At 36.5% G+C, this 21,563-nt stretch overlaps 4 protein-coding genes across 5 annotated transcripts; 1 reads left to right on the top strand and 3 right to left on the bottom strand.

The window, feature by feature from the left end:
• Positions 1-32: 32 nt before the first annotated feature.
• Positions 33-3,748, bottom strand: LOC143444319 (general transcription and DNA repair factor IIH helicase/translocase subunit XPB-like). Its single transcript, XM_076943512.1, has 2 exons — positions 3,709-3,748; positions 33-3,574 (listed from the first exon to the last, which is right to left on the bottom strand). The coding sequence occupies exon 2, from the start codon at positions 3,515-3,517 to the stop codon at positions 1,139-1,141; it is 2,379 nt and encodes a 792-aa protein (XP_076799627.1). The 5' UTR covers positions 3,518-3,574; positions 3,709-3,748; the 3' UTR covers positions 33-1,138.
• A 4,660-nt stretch (positions 3,749-8,408) lies between these two features.
• On the bottom strand, positions 8,409-17,756 carry LOC143465467 (homeobox protein Hox-B4-like). Its single transcript, XM_076963790.1, has 4 exons — positions 16,735-17,756; positions 10,534-10,729; positions 8,757-10,220; positions 8,409-8,508 (listed from the first exon to the last, which is right to left on the bottom strand). Exons 1-3 carry the CDS (start codon positions 17,324-17,326, stop codon positions 9,905-9,907), a joined length of 1,104 nt encoding a protein of 367 aa, XP_076819905.1. The 5' UTR covers positions 17,327-17,756; the 3' UTR covers positions 8,409-8,508; positions 8,757-9,904.
• A 141-nt stretch (positions 17,757-17,897) lies between these two features.
• On the top strand, positions 17,898-19,871 carry LOC143465476 (uncharacterized). 2 transcript variants are annotated; one of them, XM_076963802.1, is made up of 5 exons: positions 17,898-18,057; positions 18,512-18,643; positions 18,801-18,955; positions 19,058-19,207; positions 19,333-19,871. In XM_076963802.1, the coding sequence occupies exons 1-5, from the start codon at positions 18,016-18,018 to the stop codon at positions 19,556-19,558; spliced, it is 705 nt and encodes a 234-aa protein (XP_076819917.1). In that variant the 5' UTR covers positions 17,898-18,015; the 3' UTR covers positions 19,559-19,871. The 2 variants fall into 2 exon arrangements, with proteins under 2 accessions (XP_076819917.1, XP_076819925.1); XM_076963810.1 differs by having other exon boundaries at positions 18,050-18,191.
• Positions 19,872-19,879: 8 nt separating this feature from the next.
• Positions 19,880-21,427, bottom strand: LOC143465492 (uncharacterized). Its single transcript, XM_076963821.1, has 3 exons — positions 20,688-21,427; positions 20,235-20,353; positions 19,880-20,135 (listed from the first exon to the last, which is right to left on the bottom strand). The coding sequence occupies exons 1-3, from the start codon at positions 20,844-20,846 to the stop codon at positions 19,880-19,882; spliced, it is 534 nt and encodes a 177-aa protein (XP_076819936.1). The 5' UTR covers positions 20,847-21,427.
• Positions 21,428-21,563: the final 136 nt, after the last annotated feature.

Below are 21,563 nucleotides of genomic sequence, written 5' to 3'. Positions count from 1 at the left end.
AGACATAATATAGAACTAAAAATGCTTACATATCTGAAAAGATGTCAATTAAATCAATATTCTGTTTTAATGGGTTTTTAACAAAGTTATTCACACAGTACCATATGTGATCACTGATCAAAGATTATAGCAACTGATATTTAACACATAAAGGAATGGTCAAATAAATTTGGCAAATGGCAGCAAAATGTCAAACATTATTATATATGGCTCTAACAAAATGCATGTTTATTCTTCATCCAACACAAAGCTATATGCAGCACTATCATCATGCAATTCAAACTGATACCAAAATAATACACAGCATGTGGGACTTAAATTAAAGTTTTGCAGCTAATACAGGTCGATTTCACCTATGTTGTACGAATTTTTTTTTGTAAAATAGAAATGTGCCATCCAAATACAGAGTTTAACATTTTGTTTTTTCAAATAGGTCCTTTAATCGCAGACCTTTGCACAAATGACAACCCTTGTGTATGCTGTATTCATAGGTGGGCAGTACCGTGGTACTATAATACTGAATTGTAGGTGAGCATTTTTACACAAAAAATACCGGTACCGACAAAGTACCGAACACTTTTTAAACATAGTACCGAATACCGGAACCGTCGGAACATTTTTTGCCAAGTGCCGGTACTTTCAAAGTACCGACTGCCCACTTCTGGTTCTATTATTTCGAACAAACATCAGTGAGTTATACACAGCATAAACTAACTAACTAGTAAAAATTTCGTGTTGTATGGGCACAATTTAAAGGGTTAAATTTATAATACGACCATTTAAATTTTATTTTTTTTATAAATGTATGCAATAGCTACAACAGTGTCTTTCGAAATGGAGAAGAAAAACCAGGCTACTTGCTTTGAACTGTTTTGAATAACTATTTGTTTTGTGTGATTTTTTTACAAAAATCAGCAGTTAATTTTAAGATTTTCAACAAGTGCCAAAAAAGTTAAAACATCACAAATTGGCCAATCAACACATTTCCCCAAAATTGAAGCTCAGGAATTACAAATTACACCATTTTTTGTTCATTTTAGTCAACTTAAAATTTAGTACTTTTGTCAACTTCACTATGTATGAAATCGGCCCACAACACTGCGATTTGACTTTAAGTTTAAACAGATTGCTTAGAAAGTCACCGAAATCTTTTGAAAAGGTCATGGATGTTGTTTTTGTGTTTGCTGTTTGAGTATTCCATGTAGACAGAGTCGTCGGCTCCAGACAATGAGCTCATTGCTCCCTTCCTCTTCGTATATGTTGAAGAGCTGCCACGAGAGGAGTAGTTGGCTTCTCCTGGCACAAGCTCCTCTTCTGCATCTATATCACTGGCAGCCAGGACTTTCTGGAGGAGCTGATGTTGTTCTGCTTTGGTGTGGAAAGCCAAATTTGGTTCGTCATCCATTCCAGTTAATTTGGTGATGGCTTTAAAAGCATAGCCCTGATTCACAAGAAATCTTTGACGTTTGGTTGAGAAGGCGACTTCCACAGTATCCTGTGACACTAACGAGTAGAAAAAAGCATTGTATTCTTCTACTAATGATCCCTTCTTAGCTCTTAAGATCCTTCCAAGACGTTGCGCTTCTTGTCTCCGAGATCCACCATGTGATGAAACCTGAATGAGGACATTCGCTGCTGGAAGATCAATTGAATTGTCCCCAACTTTGGATATGAAAATGGTGTTTACTTTTGGGTTGTGCATAAAGTTCTGCAAAATCTGCAACCTCTCGCCCTGTGTAGTAGGGCCGTAAATGTAAGGCTTCCCCATTCTTATAGCATATTCCTTCAGGGCGAAAACATTGTCTGAAAATACCACAATTTTATCATTTCTTTGCTCATGAAATCTCACTAAAAACTGGCAGGCACGAAATTTGTTTGGGTTCATTACGTAAAGCAGCATTCTTTTTCTGGACTTAATAGCTAAGTATTCTCGATAAAACTCAGGAGTCATGGGACACCACACTTCAGCACATTGAACTCTAGCAATGTATCCACCGTCCTGCAATTCCATCCAATTTGCCTCATAAAGTTTTGGTCCAATAAGAAAGTTGAGATCAGATATCTTGTCGTCCTCACGAACAAGGGTAGCGGTTAATCCCAGCTTACAATGAGACTGCACCACAGTCAGCACTCTTCGAAACTGTTTTGCTGGGATAGTGTGGACTTCATCCAGTATCATTAAGCCCCATTCCTGTGATCTTATCCATTCCATTACTTTTTCTGATTCATATGCTCGCTTGGTGGTGTGACCCATCATTGAATAGGTGCTTATTGCAATACTACAGCCATGGGGCCTATCTTTGGCATCAGAAGTAAACCTACAAATCATGCTATCATCTGCAGTGGACCACATTTTAAACTGTGATCGCCATTGCTCAACAGCAACACCAGATGTGCAAAGGACCATACAACGCTTTCGGACAGTGCACGCAGCAGTGACTCCAACAAGAGTCTTTCCTGCACCACACGGAAGAACTATAACTCCAGAACGAGCTCGGCCATTTCCAAACATCTTCCTTAAGCTTTTCTCTTGATAAGGACGAAGCACTGTGGTAGGTTTTAAATCTATTTTAAGATCAGGATTGATAGTGTCATTACGGAAGTCATACTCGGCAAGCAAAGGATACTCCATTTGGATGCACCTTTTCTGAAGTGTTTCGACCTGCTCCTGCAGCACTTCAAAAGAGACAACCTTCATTTCCTCTGTGGATTTGTCCTCTTCTTTGTCCAGATGCTCATAGAAATCATAAATGTCTTTTGGAACTTCAGCATCACCATCTGGGTTAGAATTGCTACCATCAGGAAGATCGCCTTTATTAAGCTGGAGGACATTTTCTCCAACCACTGTGGATACACTCAAGGGGTCTTCAACTCCACTGTCAGTCTTCCTACATTTTGCAATCTCGCCATCCTTTAGTAAAGTCTGCATAACACTGACATGTGTGCTTTCTACATAATAACGATTGTGTTTCAAGACAAGTTTCACTTTGCCGTAACTCTGTGTGCATAATTTGATAAATTCTATGATGCCGTCAGGAATGGTTGTTTTGCTTAATCTACTTAAATACTCAATGATGTCATCAGTGTCCAAGCCAACACTAACTGCTGCATATAAAGAATAGGGGGTGAGGCGAAATTCATGTATGAATTTGGGGCGGCAAATCGGCTCAGATATTGCTATTAAAAAGTCACGTGCATGCTTATAAACAGGAGAAAAAGATTCCAAGAATATATGTCCATCTGGAGCAACATAGAGCGGACGACAGGCGTGATCTTTCTTCATGGTCATCTGACTTCTATAGTCCTTGGCTCCAAACTGATCACAAATAGCATCTGTTCCAGCTGAACTACCTGAAATTCTGTCAAGGTCTCGTCCAGCTGCAGCAGGCAGCGAAACCACACCAGACCTGCTTTCTTCAAAATCATCATCGTCATCATCAACAGGATAGTTCTGTTCAACGTTGATGTAACTATCATCTTCTTCATACTTCCTTTTCTTTACTTTTTTCTTTCCCATGTTGTTAACAATGACTTTTAAACAGCAATAATGTGCAGTCTAGAAACAGACCTAAAACTGTAGCCATGAGTTACAATTAGCAGTTTTAAGCTTTAATTATTCCAACAGAATCTAGTCATTAAAAGTTGATTTTAAGTTTTCCAAAGTAATCTAACCACCTATCTTTAACATCGTATATTTAGATTATCTACCTTGTTACTTGGTTAAAGCTAGATGAAGTGCATTGTATGGTTCATCTAGGCCAGTGGTTCTTAAACTGGGGGGCGCGCCCCCCTTGGGGGGCGTGTAACATTCGTAAGGGGGGCGCGAGAGATGACAAACTGTCTATTATATGAGCTATGTCTAAACATGCTTTCTTGACTTTCACTATAGGTGAACAAGAACAAGAAAAACTTTTACAAATGTATCACGTGTAGAAATACTTAATTTACATTAAATGCATTTTCTTTAGTTTTACAATTATGATGTATACAGGAAGCCAGATTTTTTTGCTACTAACCTGTAAATATCCGATCAGTTTACGACGTATAATTTTCGAGTCATTAAAGATTGAAAATTGGTGTGCAGTGTCGGCCACACATAATAAAAATAGTAATGTCGCGCACCCGGTTTAAATAGGTTAAAACCAACGTCAGCCAATATTAAAACCGTAAAATGAAGTAAAATTTAATTTTAGTATTGATTTAATAACCAGGTATTTTAGTAATTAAACTAATTGTATTGACACAAAATGAGTGGAAAAAAGAGAAAGTATGACCAAAATTATCTGAAGTATGGCTTTATAGATACCACAGTGAACGGAAAAGTCGTACCGCAATGCGTGATATGCTTAGAAAAGCTAAGCAACGACGTTTTGAGACCAAGTCGTTTGCAGCGTCATCTTCATGAATATAAAGACAAAACCAAGGAACAAACTTGACTGTGAAGCTGACCTAAGATGTGCATTATCTTCTACAAAGCCTCGAATTAAACGTTTGGTTTCCAAAAAACAACTACATCCTTCACATCAGTTAAAGTTAATTGAAAATAAATTGCTTTTTTGTTTAATGCTTTTTTATTTTGCAATGAGGGGGGGCGCGAAATTTTTAGGTACCGTCAAGGGGGGCGTGTGCCAAAAAGTTTAAGAACCCCTGATCTAGGCTATCTGTCCATGAAGCCGGACTACAGAGTATGGCAGTTTTCACCAAGATCTCAGGGGTGCAGAAGCAAAATTCCAATGTTCAAGAAAGCAGCCAGTGTGCACAGCGACTCATGGCTCAAGCCTGTACGGCGTTTGTGATATATAGAGTACAACAGAAAATGGAAAAAAAAAATTAGTCTCTTTTTTTAGAGAAATCGATTTTCTCCCGGTGTGCAATGCCATTTTGCCAAAAAATCAAATCTACGGTGTGCTCCTGCCATATTCTGCAGTCTGGTCCACATCCTGGATGGTTAAAAATAGCAGTTTTTGTCTGACCGTCCATCTAACAATCTGTTCACAAATGTTTTTTTCAGACGCCCATTTTCACTTTTTAGACCTTCCCATATATCTATCTACGGACACAGATGCGAAACCGTGCAAATCTAATTTTGTTTAACTTTCTTTTAGGCCAGTGCTTCTTAACCCAATCGCCAAATGAAAAATGTAAAACACTGGACTTAGGCTATAGGCCTAGGCTACGTCTAAGTTATTTTATCAAGGTTAGACTTCTAGAGAATTAGCAACGTGCTATTGTTAAAAAAAAACTAAACTTTGTATGAAATAATAATACGATAAACGGGCAAATCTATGATAAGATATAATCTCATTTTTTACAGTTTATCTTATGTCTAGGTAAGGTATACCAGACAGAGTTAAATACGTCTGGTCTAAATGGGCCTAATATAGGCTAATCTTGATATTTATTCTTTTACAGTACTGTATTTATATCCAAAGGTACCACATGCTGGGGGTATAGTGCAGAAGTGCAGTATATTTTATTGAGGAGCAAAAAACACAAACAAAAATACATACAAAAAGAATTTACAAATCACTGTTTATTCACAAATAACGCATCAACTGCGCATGGCAATAAAATACAATGGTGTCTAGCAATGCGAGGTACGACGCAGTCAGTGGTGGAATTCAGCCGGTTCGCACCTGTTCGTGTAAACCGGTTCTTGGAATTCTAATCACTTTCGCGAACCGTTTGTTAACAAGCGTATGTATAGGTCTATATAAATTGACCCCGGGTAAATATGGCATGCTGCGATTGACAGAACCGGATGTTAAAATATTTGAATCCCACCACTGGACACGGTCCTTATACATACAAACGTTTACGCGGGATCGTGTCGAAGGGCTTGTGATAATATTATGAATTAATGTAATATAAGATTGTGTACGACATAGAATTCTCGTCTATCGAATCAGCGAAGCATAACACTGCATGACGTAATCGATTGCTTCGTGCTTACTGTGTGTGCTTTAAGAGTTATCAGTCTCTTCTTGCTATTACGTTCAACGCCGCAACATGTCTTTATGCTGTTGCTGTGACAATGTTCTATCTTGATGTATTCGTTCAAAGAAGCTTCAATATAATCAGAATATAAAGTTGTCGAGGTGTACAATTAATTCTAAGATTAAGAAAAGCGAAACAACGACCTTGAGACTCATTTACTTCGAGGACAATAAACTATTCAACAGACAAACTTTGTATTGAAGTGGTCGCCCTTACAGGCTAAGGAACGATAAACAATTTTTTCATCACAAATTGTCGCTTTTCTTAATCAAGAATACATCAAGATAGAACATTGTCACAGCAACAGCATAAAGACATGTTGCGGCGTTGAACGTAATAGCAAGAAGAGACTGATAACTCTTAAAGCACACACAGTAAGCACGAAGCAATCGATTACGTCATGCAGTGTTATGCTTCGCTGATTCGATAGACGAGAATTCTATGTCGTACACAATCTTATATTACATTAATTCATAATATTATCACAGGCTTCTTAAATTTTAAGTTTGATCGTGGTAGGTGGCATGAAAGTGTAAGAAGTGCACATCCAAATGACGTCACAATTTGAGTAGCTGGGGTTTCTAGCGTAGTATACAAATGCATCTTCTGGTTGTGCACTTCTACACAAACTCCATTCTGGATGTGGGGCCGTAACAAACCACCTGCCTTGAGGCATGTGTCTCGGATACCTAGCGGTATAGGTGGCATGTGCTTTGGATACTGAGCTGTAACTGAAGCATGTGTCTCCCATAGCACGTTGCAATTGTGGCATGGTTCATTTTGCGTGATAAAATGGTGAGATTGACGGTACAACACTGCAATATAGACCGACATGTTGCTTTGCAATGTGCACTTGCCTGATGTTTGCAGGTGGAGATGGTAGCCTAGTTACCGTCACTAACCTATATAGTTACCTGTAGTCTGACAGTGCATGAGTGCTGCACATACTATCATCAACTATATACTATCATACTGTGATCAATCTATGATGGGATAGCGTTGTGCTACAACCTTTAGATGGTCTTGTAGTTAAGGTGTGTATTTGGTACGGAAAATTAGGAAAAAGTATTTGTGTTATAGCCCAACTTTGCTTTAAACTTAAGCCAAACCACCCTGGTAGCCTAAGTTTGGTATATTGCAGGCATTGAGGTGATGTGCATCAACTTTTCCCCATGCAATTAAGTCACAAATACTGAAGTAGCTTCGAGCATTAAGCCCAAACCTTAAATTCTATGGGGTACATGCTTTTTTGAATGGCGGTTGTCATCGAAATAGCACACTGAGATCAGTACTTGGTATTTACATACGATACATGTATATTTGGTATATTTTGCTGCTGAATATTATATTGGCATTTTTCAAAGTTGTTATTTTCTTGATTGAAGAAAACTCTAAGAACGATAACATTGATAAAAAATTGCAGAACATTGAATCGTAAGGGATTATGGAATGTTTCATGCTTGTAATGAATAAAGTTTTGATATTGTAGCCTATATAAGGTAACCATTTTTCAATTGAAGGCTCGCAGTCCGCAGTGTTCTTGGTATTTGTGTATGGTACCATACTGTGACACACTCAATGAATGCAAGCTGAGCGAATGATGTGGAATTCATTTAAAACAATATCTTTAGATATTAGCTAAAAATATGCATATTACATAAACAGTTTGGACAATTTTTGTCTATAATGTGCAGATATTGCTGTAGATGGAATGAAATAAAGGAGCAAAAGGCCCATTCTTTTAGCATGCATAACAAATTTATTAGTTGCTGTATGGTATGTCTAAGTAGCCTACTTCTTGTTATGTAGTAAAACGTGAATTTTAAAGCCTTTTGAATGTTTGCCTAGGAGCTAGGGCTACGTCAAACTGGAACATGACTGCAATTGCATATCTCTATCTCCAGTTAATGTTACAGAGGACCAAAGTTAAAAACAGAAATTTGGCCTAAGTATGCATATATTACCTACATTTGTGCCAGTTTTGAACAACATTCTGTGAATGACTCTGAGCTTTTAAATTCGCCAATTGCTAGGGTAATTCCCACGTTAAATACAACACCCACCGCGCAACCAAAATGAGTAACCTTCTAGTCAACAATGCTGTACAGTGTTAGCCTATGCCAGGGATGTCCAACCTTTTATTATAGTGGGCCGCATTGTCACTTGAAATAATTCAATGGGCCGCAGAACCTATTAAATTTCAAGAAAAATGGGTACATAAAGTACATACTTTTGGAGTGAAAATGACTAGCGGGCCACAGGTTGGACATCCCTGGTCTATGCCAACCAAACTGTCAGGAATGTTAGTACAGTATAAGTACATGCCATCGATGACGTAAGCACAGGCCGAAGGTGACGCATTTGTTTCTGAAACGTGTCACTAGTTATGCTAGGTATTCGTGGCACATGTCACGAGGCAGGCGGTAGGCTATCACTGCTGTTGCCATTCTGGTTAGTGGCTAGAATAAATGGTTGAAACCAGCCGTGTTCATTCGTCACGCTTCAATGGTCCTAAACATTTTTCAAAGTTTTATTTTTAACTTTTTTCCTGATATGATTGATTGATGTCCTTATGCTTCGTGTTTTATGCAAAGCTTAGTAGCTTCTCGATTTAATAGGTACCACAAAACAAAGCCGTAGCTTAGATTTATATAAATCTCCAACGGATTTGCACTAAGAAGGTAAATTTAGACTAACAAGCGGTTATTTATCTGGCTCCGAAATTAAGGTAAAACTCCGCACCGCATTGACCAACCTACTCTGAGCCAGGAATGTCTCATGAGAAATTTTGAGGGGCAGAAACCATTATATCGATCTTGGCTTGTTCCATAATCTAAATGAAAGGAAAACATTTAATCAATCAATTAATATTCCTTCTATATTTTTGTTTTTAGTAACGCTGTAACATAAGACAGGCAAAATGATGCAAGGAAAAGAAAATTTTGCTGTAGCCTATAGTTTTCGTTTCTGTCGGACAAGCTCATGCAAGTTTAAAGCCAACCACTGATAGGTAGGAATTTTGAAATTTTCAGATTAATTTTGCGGAACATGGTAGGCTATAAGTTGATTCAAGTTCTACAGACACTGCAATATGTGACGCGGCGACACTATTTCTGAATATTGATTAATTCCATAGGTGGGCAGTACCGAATCACTGTTATACCGCGGTACTTTTTCAGTACCGATACCGGTACCGTCGGTACTTTTGAAAAAAAATACCGAATTACTTTTTTCCAGGAATTTCAGTCGGTCCCGGTGCTTGGTACTTTTCACATGATTATTTCAAAATTTTAATAAGTATGTTTTCAAAAATAACTTACATGTTAATTAATGTTAATCCTTAATACTAATTTTAGCATCTGTAGATCTTTTTTAATCTAGAAATGTCAAGTAAAATTGCAAGCGATTAACGTCACACATGTTTTGACTTGGAGTAACCTTTACCGGGGGCATAATTGTGGCAAACATTGCATTTGCAGCAGAATCTTTTACACAAAAAGTACCGGTACTGATAAAGTACCGAACTACTTTTTTAAAATAGTACCGAATACCGGAACCGTCGGTACATTTTTTGCCAAGTTCCAGTACCGTTACCGACTGTATTTTCAAAGTCCCCACTGTCCACCTCTGATTAATTCCATGATAAAAATAATAATGTTATTAAATGGTGCAAAGCATCCTTATCAAAACTTTGCCACTTTTTTTCTGTGCGATTAACTATTAAGTTACGTGTATAAGATAATAAAGTGCAGCAGCATGCATACGATATAGGAAGCATTAAAACACATTTGACGCTCTGAACTTTTTATGTCAAAATGCATAACAACAAAAAATCAAAACGAAAGGCTGTAAAGCTATCGAATTATCTATTACAATAACCAAATTTAAATGATATTACTCGGGACTTTTAATTTAGATTATCTTGGCTTAACAACTTGTCACTTTGCATTCTGTTGTACTCATTTTCAATAAAATTTCTGCTGCCTTGCGTACAGGCAGATGTCGTCGGAATATTAATACTAGTTGTTCGATTTGGATTGCCTTCTGACGTTACAATTTTTCCGCTTGTGATGCTGGCGTCTCCAGCTTGATTTGAGCCACATGAAGACTCGCTGGATTCACTTCTTGGATGCATCCAACCATCTTCCGATGATTGCAGCGTTTTCTCGGGAGTCTTTGAAGATTTAGAAGCAATCCCTTGATCTTTCTTCCACTTCATTCTCCTGCGAATCGTAAATTAAAAGATGAAACTTGTTGGAGACGAATTAAACAAAGTGTAGGAAAAAGGCTACAAAAGTTTTGCAAAACTTGCGTAATATTTATCATTGAAAATTACCCTTACTGGGTTTTGTTAGGTGAGCGCTTATTATCTTCCAATTGTGTAACTATAATAAACGCGATGCAAAACAATTTTATTACCGGCGGAAACAAACAAGCGACAAAAACGGTGCCGCCAACATAAATGAAAAAAATGAGGAAAAATCGTAACGAAGCTAAATCATAACCAAAAACGAATGCCGCGTTAAAATACTTTACCTATTTTGAAACCAAATCTTTATGTGCCTTTCTGTGAGATTGAGACCAGCTGCCAGCTCTATTCGTCTTGGCCTCGAAATGTATCGGCTGAAATGAAATTCTTTTTCCAGCTCCAAGAGCTGTCCTCTTGTGTAGGCAGTTCGGGTTCGTTTATTATCATCAACCTCTGGAAATTGAGGGGGAGTGCATCCCATGGCTGCAAAAAACACACATATTAGCCTATTAATAGGCTTATCATCATTCCTTGGAAAGTATTTTTGAATTAATTCACAACAATGATAGTCCTCGTATGAGATAAACTTATACATACAACAATACAAAAGTAATCATATAAGAGCAACAGTAGATTTCATATTGAAAGGGCGTATACGCTTTTTTCAATTGATAATAATGTGCAAGGTTTTTATTATTATCGTAAGTATGACACCGCCTGTTTAAAGTAAATCGCTAAGGTGTATACAAGACACTCCAGAAAATTCCCGAGCTACCGTGGCGGTCCCTTTTGTAATATCGTTTTGTCGGAATAATGTTAGTGATGCCAAAATGGTGTTTGTGCATCAACCATCGAGCAAATCACGAATAAGCCTGTCAGACTGAGGCAAAGGTAAATAGCCTTATCGAAGATTTACAACCTTCGTAAATTTCGACACAAAATCTCGTCGCCAGTTTATTTGTCACCTGGCTACTACACACCATCAGTTCATGAAATCAAAGGCACCGCCTCTTATTAATAGTATTAGCAGCCATATAAAGACAAAATTATTAAATTTGTTTCAAAGGTATTAAGTGTTGAATGCACTTTGAAGTTTCTGCACTCATAATTAAAAAAGATGGTCTCGCTCAATTTTGATGAACAGCAATTAAAAAGTTTTTATATTTCTGGTCAAAGACCAGTTAGACCAACATCAATTTTCAAAACATTTTAGTAACTGCAACGCAATCGCTTATAGCCAGTGACATCAAGTAATTTAACCTATAACGTCATAAGTTAAATTCTAGACATGGTTTGCTATATGGTGAATAATTAACTTATTAGAATGGTTTCAAAATGGCAACCTGATTATGAATAAGAATTAACTTCAAATTTTTCTATTTAAAATTCAACGGTTTTATCGACTATGCTCAGATTCAAATTAAATCAATTAAAGCATCTTTATATTGAATTCATAGCGATTACATTAAAACACTAACTATATGTCTTTACTGAGAGATAGCTTGAATTTAATGAATTGTCATAGCGTTTCTTTACTCTTATAGTCTACAGCGGTATCTGAGTTTATGTATAACTTACTACACTTACACACACGAGTACCAGACCGCTGCATCGATACCATTTATACAAAAATTGATTAGTGATTACGCTATGATTAAAATCGCTAAAACGATTAATACAGTAATGTTTTCGTAACCCCAAGGAAATGTTTTTGCTTGAAGTTTAAAACAGTGGGTATAATGTCTTTCACATTTTTTCAAAGTAGGCCTGTACCGATTGCGATTAACACAAGTGATAAATTTATATAAACTTCGAAAGAAAAATAATAAAAAAATGTATTGGCGAATAAAAGTTGTTTTATACAAATATACAAGCTGTAAACAGTAGGCTACGCCCTTTGGTGAAATTGATCATTGATATCGCTGTTTCCCGGTTGTGGTGTGGGGATGATTCTCGCCAATGCCATTAAAAGGGGCAGACGGCTTAACGTCTTTCAACACTTCTTATCTTGCTGCAAAAAGGAAGATCAAAAAAGAGTGTGAAGTTAGACAGCCATGACCCGGGAGATCTAAATGAAGTCAGTCAATCAAGAAAAACGCCATTTTGTAACTTAACCAGACGCGCGCAGCAACTATACCCAAGTCATTATGATGAATTGCCTGGCATGGTCTGCGATAAACACATCCTGACAGCTCCCTCGAAAGCGGCGCGGTGGGAATTTTTCTTTTTAGATTGTTTTGAGTCACATTTTAAACAGTGAAATATTCGCACATTTTCAGCTTTGATCCCAATTAATTAAAACCGATAACAAGATAACGACCATAAAATAGTCATTTTATGTCATGAAAGTGTCGCTTCCATTCCAATTGGAATAAAAGAGTCACCTTCAATCAATTTCATTGTCAGCATCGATGTATGATAATCTATAGCGTTATTTCAGCTCAGATTTAGTAGGCTAATATTTTTGTGCATCCCAAGTCTTCAGATGAACGTTTAATGCTGTAAAAGCATTTAAACTGAAAGTTTAAAAGTTTGGGCTAATTAGCGACACTATAGTGTCGACATCAGCGACAATATATTAGTCAATTAATATAGTGTACCTTTGTCGTTCTTTTAGCCAGGACGATTTTCCTGCAAAATATTTTCAATTTTTGAAAACATATACTAATTAAGGTTTAGCTTTTACAAGAAGCATGTTGGCTATACAGGCTAAAGATTTCAGTAAATTGCAAGTGTACTGCAAAAATTATCTGCAAAAATCGCGGTTAATTAACTTAAAAAATTTGAGAAGTTTTTTTAGCTTGAGCAGCTCCCACCATTTGGCTATGTAATAGCCTACGTCCTATTTTCAAAAATCTTTTATTAAAGGGATATATCTTGTAGCATTTGGAGTATTTTATGTAGATTTGTGGTATCTGTTTTTGGATAAATGGCGAATTCAGTTTGGCCTATAACCAAATAAGAGGTGCTTATAAGATGTGTACCTTTGCGTATTTTTCTAAATTGTGTTATCAATGATTATATCAAAAAGCTTACAGTTATTTTGTCAAGACGATACGTGCACAAATGTTTTAGCAGAATGCATCCAATTATATAGTCGTCGAATTATATGGAAAAGCTAAAAATAGCTTTACGGTAATAATAAGATTGCAGATGAAAATTTCCATTTTGTCACCAAATGTCTCAACCAGCTCGGAAAATTATTATACAAGTTTTGTTGTAAATGCATGAAATCGATAAAGAACCAACACAGGTGGTTTGTTTTAAATCTGCTCTGACTGCTTTCCAGTAACATCAATTTGGGAATTTTCATTTTGTGATTGTTTTGAGTCACATTTCAAACAACAACATTCATAAACGTGCCTAAAATAAGTCTGTTAATAACAAAAGGTGCTGTATTACAAAATATGATCAAGTGTCGTTAGTGTTTGAAGGTATAGAATAAATATTACGTAAAACTTTGCTTATATAAAAATATAACGTAAAACTTATATACTAAACCTAAATTTCTTAACACATTTCCAATAAAATCCGAACAAAATGCGTGACAAATATTTGCGACAACACGTCAGCCTGCAACATGTTGGAATAAAGAACTGGTTCAGGTTCAGATTGACGGAGATCATAATCATAACGAAGATTGTCAAGAGCGCTACTTCCAAACAGCGAACATATCAAAACAACGATTGTGAAAACGGCGACTTTGACGTTATAGAGTCGTACAAAAATGACTTAAATAGCGATTTTAAAACAGCAATTGTACCAAAATAACGCCTTACCAAAATACCAATAACAATACCAATATCAAATAAGAACCAAAACATATCATTCTTTCCTTTTTCGAGTTATTTAAGCTCGAAAAGGTGACGAAGCTCTTCAACGTGCTACTTTAATTAAGATTGTGCTAGAAAAAGATCTCTAACACAACGTGTGAAAAATCAGTCATCGAAACAAGTCTTAATGATCGTGATACAATTCAAGTCCTAACAGCACAGGTCCAAGTTAAGTCATTTAATTACATTCCCGAGTCAAGTCCAGTCAATAATGTTTATAAAATCGAGTCCAAGTCTTGACATACGCCAATTAAGTCACAAACACGTGACGTCACTAATTACAATTTATTTTTCGTTTGAGGTCCATATACCAAACGGATTTCTCAATGATCATAACGGAAATATATGCATAGAATCTGATTTTATCCATTTCTGACGCTTTTGCACATTCAGTAGAATGCATTGCGTAGTAATTTTTAAATAATTTCTTTCACAAATATAAAAACCGACTTTACAAAAGTTTGAAATAGTTTATTTTGTGACTCGAGTCAACTAAAAATTCAACCTTAACACGAGTCAAGTCGAGTCTGCAATCACACGGTAAATGGCCGAATTCGGGAAACTATACGATATTCAACATTTTTTTACAAACAATTTCTTATAATTTGAAAATAATTGTTCTATAATTTCCTTTACATCTTTTTATTGCATATTTAGTTTTTTATCAATTTCTTTGACTTTTACATTTTGTTTCACACAATCGGACAAATATTTCACATTTTACGTTACATGTTAAATTTGGTTCTTTATCCTTTTTTTTATATCTTGGAAAAGGTATCACTGTCTTGCGGTAGTTAATTTTACATGGTTGCTGTTTTAAACTGCTTTTTGCGATCCTGCCCGTACACGTAAGAGAACAACACAGTTTTTCGAAGAAAATTATTATTTTGATTTGCAACCATTTAAAATAAATCTAATTAAAATTTAAACATCAACTTTGCAGTTTTTCTCAGACAAACAAAGCCCTAATTTGATGTTTATCGAAAAATGTTCTTAGAGTAAGAGTAACGTGTCAGGAATATAGTCCGATGTAAACCTATATTGCGAAGTGCTGTAAAAACATATATTTGGAAAAACTTTGAAAAGGTCAATGAAAATAAAATAAATATGAAATAAAATGAAAACAAAAAAACATATAAAATGATAATGAAACAATTTTATGCGTTTACCGACAAAATTGTAAAAACATCAATCATTAAAACCTTTTTCTTGTTGGTCATTCCCACTATTTTTTATTATTTTCAAAAATAAAATCCTTCAAAATTATTGACAAAATTAATCGTTGCTAAATCGTTATGTCGTTGCTAAAACTTTATCACACTAATAACTGTTTATTATACTGTCACTTTGAATTAGTTTATAGCATTAATTTTCCGAGTATAAATTGAGCAAAAATAAACTCGCACACAACGCCCTTTACAATACAATTTTAACTTCCAAGTAGAACTTTCATTTACGTTTGGAATTTTGTTTATTTATAGTGTTTAAGCAACTCATCTAGTCACTGATGGGAAATATTTTGTCAAATAATGCGTAACGTTACAAACCTGTCGTGCGAGGCTTGTACAATGAATCGCGCCCTCCATATAGCTCGCGAACGAAAATGTTTGATGAACAAAGGGTTTTACCTTAAATTAATTACAAATGGCTTCTATATTAATTTCTTATCTATGGTTGTAGTGGTTTTCAAACAAGGGCGACACTTGCAAAGTGGCTAGAGCGGGGATTTCAAAGATTTTCTTATCAGAGCTCAGTTCTGGGAGGTCCAACATGTAAAAGATACACGTTGAAAAAGATAAGGATTGTCAACAACACGCAAAATAATGCTAACAGAAGCCTTACAGCAGAAATTGCTACCGTTGAAAAATAAAAGTACGTAGTATTTTACGAAATTGGATTCTGATTGGAAATTCCTGGCTTCCGGCTGAACATACCATCCTTTTAGTTTGCGGCAGCTTATTTTAGACATTAAATTAACGCTGGGCAACCAATTTTGTCAGTGCGAGTTTCTTGTAACAAAAAATTCCAATCTTAACTTGCAGATACAGTGAACATTTAAAATAAAAATGCTGCTGATATAGCACATTTATTTTCTAATTTATTTCTATAACCTACAGACTACATAATAAAGTACAATTTACTAATAACATGCATAGGCATACATCTAACCAAAAACCAGCAACGTCCGTACAAATTGCCTACGAACTGGCAATGGTATACGTTGCGGATGCCAACTGCCATTTTGTTCATATTAATCAAAATCATAGAAGACAGTAGTGTCATATTTACTAGCCTGCTGCGCAATAAAAACGTGTTCATCACCTAGTAGTTTACAATTAACATTTTAATCACGTTGTTTTGGGAAACATTTATGCTGTACCAGCTGGGTATGTGTTGATGAAACGTTATCAACTCGCAACACGTTATCAGAAATTGCAACAATTTTAATGATTTTGTGGGGTCAAAATGGCAGAAACGTGCACGGATAACTTCCATGTTAAATAGATACGTAAATATATTATTAGTTTTCAGGTACAGGTTACTCAGTTATATAAGTTCCGTCGCAAAGCGCAGTTGACTGCCCAGTTTTCCATACACCCTATAAATTATTATTTACGCTATGAACGCCTCATCACCGAATTAAAGTGTTCATACCTCTTTGCCACTGTGTCTTCCATTCAAAGTGATGAGATTTGGTGTTCTTCATCCACGGAAATTTAACTCCTGACTTTTCTTCCGTCTTCCAATCCTCGCCTCTCGAAAACGAATCGTAGGAGCAAAACGGTGGCTTCTCCTGAACTACCTGAGGTTCATTTCTGCTGTTGGATCCTTCGGCTGCGTAGTCATGACGACAAGATAAATCTTTTTGTGTCGAGGACTGAATGTTATTCACAGAATATGCTGACCGGAAAGCACAATCAGGAATATGGCGACTACCACCTACTGGCACGTTTAGACTTTCAAAGTTCTCATAACTCGACCAGTTTGGTCCTGAAGCATCATAAGCACAGCTTTGTTCCATATTTGGATAATTTTGTGTTCCTACATGAGTCCAGTGCGATGGGTCAAGCTCGCGCCCGTGTTTATGGAGCAAGTCCATTGCATACTCCTCTCTCATGCCTGTATTGCTCTCGGTTTGCGACCTTGAAGCGTTGGAATTTTTTGCCGGCAACTTTGCTTTTCCTATCCCGCCGTTGGTATGAAACTTTCCCAGTGCTTTATCCGCATAAAAGGAATGACCTTGCATATCTTGAAGTGACTACTTTCTACATTTATAATAGGTTTAAGTAATCGACCTAAAACTCATTCGATACACTAATCCCTTTGACACCCCTCAAAACGTTTTCTATTTAACTCAACGAAGCGCTGCTGTGTGGTTTAAAGCCTCGTATTCGGCACTGAAGCTGTTTGCCATTGTGACGTAAGAATCCCACGTAGTGATAGGCGCGATGCCGAACATTAAGGCTTGACAGCACTGTTTGTGTGGTGTCATGTCTACTGAATACAACGATAAGAAGACTCGGAAAAAATTGTTACAAATTTACCAGATGGCGAGAGGAAAGCTTTACAGTATATGTTCGCACTGAATCAGACAAGAATTTGTGCAATGTCGAGGTTATCATTAAATTGATGTCAAAACTTGATTACTTTTCCGTGCATAAAACATTCACATTAATTCACTTCCATTGTTTAATCAATTGGTAAATGTGCTAAAGCACCAATTAATAAGCAAGACATGTTTTAACAAAAGTGTTTTTTCTTGGTTGAAACACTTCACGGTATATGTGAAAGTATAGTTAACCGGTTTAACGGCCTGCGGCAAATACGTATTTGTTAAGAATCATTCTGAAGTCTCTTAATCATTCTGGTGGTGTTACTACGCTTATGCAAGTCATGTCGACAATATATTGCAAAGCAAATTTCCGTTTTTAGTTGATGTATGGAAAAAGTCAGAGGAACAAGTTTACCAAGTTGAAAGTGAGTGATCTTCATTATAAAACGCCATGTCTATGTGTTGTTGAAAACACACAAAGATTACTTGTAAATACTATGCTTATAAGTAGTAAACAGCAATATAGAAGGCCAAAAAGCATTTTTGTGTCTACTGCCAGGTCAGTGCTGTAGCATATGGAGCTACGTTTGGTTTTCACTGGGAGTAGTTTAATGTATTCTACACTTTCTTGTTGTGCCAAATACAAGTAGGTAAACATCTTAGGTAATTTTAGGATTTAGGCAATTCATAGAACCACGTCTCCTAACTTGGATATGCAAATCAATTATTTTGACTGCAAAACAAGCAACAAGTTTAGACGATGTTTTACGTTTCAGTCATCAACGAACCAGATTTTAATGCATTTACTGAATTGCCAATTAATTTTAAAGTCCTGTAGGTTATACTTTGTTACAGGCTACCTTAAATATTTGTTTTCAGATATCAAACATGACGACATGCCTGAGCCAAAGACGAATCTTAACCAATCTGCGCCAGCTAGCAGTTTTAATGGTTTTATTTCTGCTACTTATGGTGTTTGGATACGAGTCACAGCGAAGCATGGACACAAGGGTAACTATTTTGCAAGAAAATTTGCCGAAGCTTTAGCCATGGGCATAGCACCGGACTGTATTTGTCATTCAAAGTCGTAATAAATTCGACGTTTCGATGCAAATCGAACTTTCCAAACTTTGCACTTATTTTATTTTACTATTATAACTTGTTTTAGATAACAGACATGCTGGGGCAAGCGACTCAAATACGTCAACAACAAATAAAATTGATCAAAATTCATGACAGATTGATGACTGACGTCAACAAAACCAGGACTAACGTTCTGTCCCAGCGTGAACACATTGAAACACTGGAACAATACTCAAAGAGGTAGCCTCCTACTAACCGTTATATAAGGAAATCATTTTTTGCAGTTAAACAGTTTTACAGTGGCGTCACTGCGGAATTCTTCAACGTTTTACGCATCCGCAGATACAACTTGCGCTTTTTGGGTGTTCCTGAGTCAAACGATGAAGATTTGATAGAAACTATTAAACAAATTATACAGGAAACTATGGGAGTTACTTTACGTGACACGATTGCTGAAGCAGCCAGAATAAAAAATGAAAATGTTCAGCCCAGGTATTTCTCCCCTACCTAGACGTTTTTATACAAGAATACTTTTCTACACTGGTGAGATGCGCAACCGTTTTATTGATTTTCACTTCATCAACTCACTATTATTCTTCCCTTTGTTAAAATTTCAGGCCTATCTTAGTTAAATTTTCAAAATGGAATGATAAGACAAAAGTTTTGTATCGTCGAAAAACTCTGCCAGAATCGATGAGCATCGAAGACGATTTAACACAAGCTCAAAGAGAGAGACGAAAAAAGCTTCGAAAAATCGCAGCACATGCTGAACAGGAAGGCAAGAAGATAAAATGGAGCGGGAAGCAACTTTTCGTAGATGGTGTGGAAATGAAAGTCACGTAAAAAGAAACAAGTCACAGAGATGTTAAAAGCCGATTTATAGCTATTTATGCATCGATCAGCTATATTGGGCGAAGTGGCCAGTAAAGATATAGGCCACTGCTGGGTTCAAGCTATAGCATGAAGTCCACAAGCCACTTATAATCTTTCATTGAAGAAATCAACCTGCGATCAGACTGTATTTGATAAACTCCCTCGGGCGAGGATCTTTATTCATTTATTTAATTATTTATTTAATCTGTTTAAAAGCAGTGTTATGTTCATAAAATTGCCATATAATATTTGCAGACATTTGAATAAAATGATGAACTTTTCAGGTGTAAACTAGTCACTTTTTTCGTCAAAATACTCGGGGTTGACAATCAATAAACCACCAAAAACTACTTTTCTGTTTGTGATTGTCTGCATAGTTTGAATAGTATGCATAGTATCGTCACTGGCTTCAGTCGATGTCGCAATGGTGGTCATTGCTTGAGTAACTGCTGATTGTTTGTAATTATTATCTGGGTCGTTGTGAACAGCATTACAATAGTCCTTTTCTGAGCAGCAGTCATAGCATATGCTTTGGGTGAGGTTTCGCCTGCGACAAAGATAAGACGATTTTCACCAGTGTAAGGCGATTTCAAACAGACGTGCGGTAAACTGTCTTTTAGGTAGTTGGCTGGTGATTATGTCATACCGATATTTTTTGCATGTCCGCAAGTTGTAAATCGCCATAGTCTCGCATGCAGTTTTTTGTTTGCAGCTTCTCATCAGAGTAATGTCTTCATTCGCTTCTCTCCACTCGGTTAAACACGCCTGAAATTTGTATACAGATATTGATTTTTTAAGTTTTTATTGAAGTTGTAAGATGTCGAAAAATCTTGAAATAAAGAAATCTAACACCATGGGTAATTATAAGAGAATGAGACTACAAGCACACAAAACTACAGTGCAACGAATTTTCAGCTATACGCAAGTCACATTGGAACACAGATATGATTTTGGTCTGCTCTATATACTCATGGTTGCCAGCGCCGACGTTCCCCACAAAATGTGAAAAACACAGTTGAAAAAAGTTTAGTTCTTATTACTATGTTAAACATAACCTTTAACTATCATAATGACTATGCTGGTTAAATCAAATCATTACCTGGTTTTGCTGACATATCTCAGCGGTTCCGTATCTAGTGCACTCCTCTTCGCTAATCACCGACTCACATCTCCAGCACAACAGCGAGGAAACATTTTTCACATTGACTAGAATTGCCATTAAACACGCAACGCCCAAGAGCTTTGTATCTCGCATCATCACAATTACAACTATGCATAGCCTAACCAACTTTTTAGTACTTACTGTAATACACCTGTACTGTTACAAATAGCGGTAACGCAATTGCTGTTTGGAGTGTGACTATGGTGGTGAGCTTTGTAGTGATGGCAAAAGTTCTATCATAAACTCAACGAGATCAAGTCATTACAAATGCAAGTACAGTCCACACGGTTGATACAACGGTACTGCTATAATAAAAGACCTACCAAATACAGCCTACTACGCGTTTTTGGTAACAATCGTTTTGCATTGCTGACTTGCTGATTAAGTCGCCTATATCATTAAATATTTATGTCGTGAGTAATAAAACATTCTTGTTAGATAAATTTCAAATTTGCATGTTGGAGTGAGTCTTATCTATGAGCAGCTTGGTTTCTTCGAATCTATAGAGTATTAATAAACACTACATGTATTGATAGATAAAAGAGATACTTACAGATCGAGCCGCCATTGCTGAATTTAAACGTTTATATGTTCTTAATGATGTCGTTAGCTGTTCGGTGCTTGAAACAACACGCTGTCATACAGAGCTGGCCCAAGCAAGCGCGGGGCCCAACAATGCAATAAGGTACCTGTGCCTATTAAGGCCCGGTCCCTAATAAGGCCCATTGCTCATATTTCGCAAACCCGTGCAAATAAAAGAAAAATTTTATCCCTATATAAAAACTAATATAAATTCATGATGGTTTACCAGAT

Source organism: Clavelina lepadiformis, chromosome 1 (genome assembly GCF_947623445.1).
Source record: "Clavelina lepadiformis chromosome 1, kaClaLepa1.1, whole genome shotgun sequence".
Taxonomy (NCBI): domain Eukaryota; kingdom Metazoa; phylum Chordata; class Ascidiacea; order Aplousobranchia; family Clavelinidae; genus Clavelina; species Clavelina lepadiformis.
Note: the sequence above shows the minus strand (reverse complement) of the source record. Positions and strands in the feature narration are given on the sequence as shown.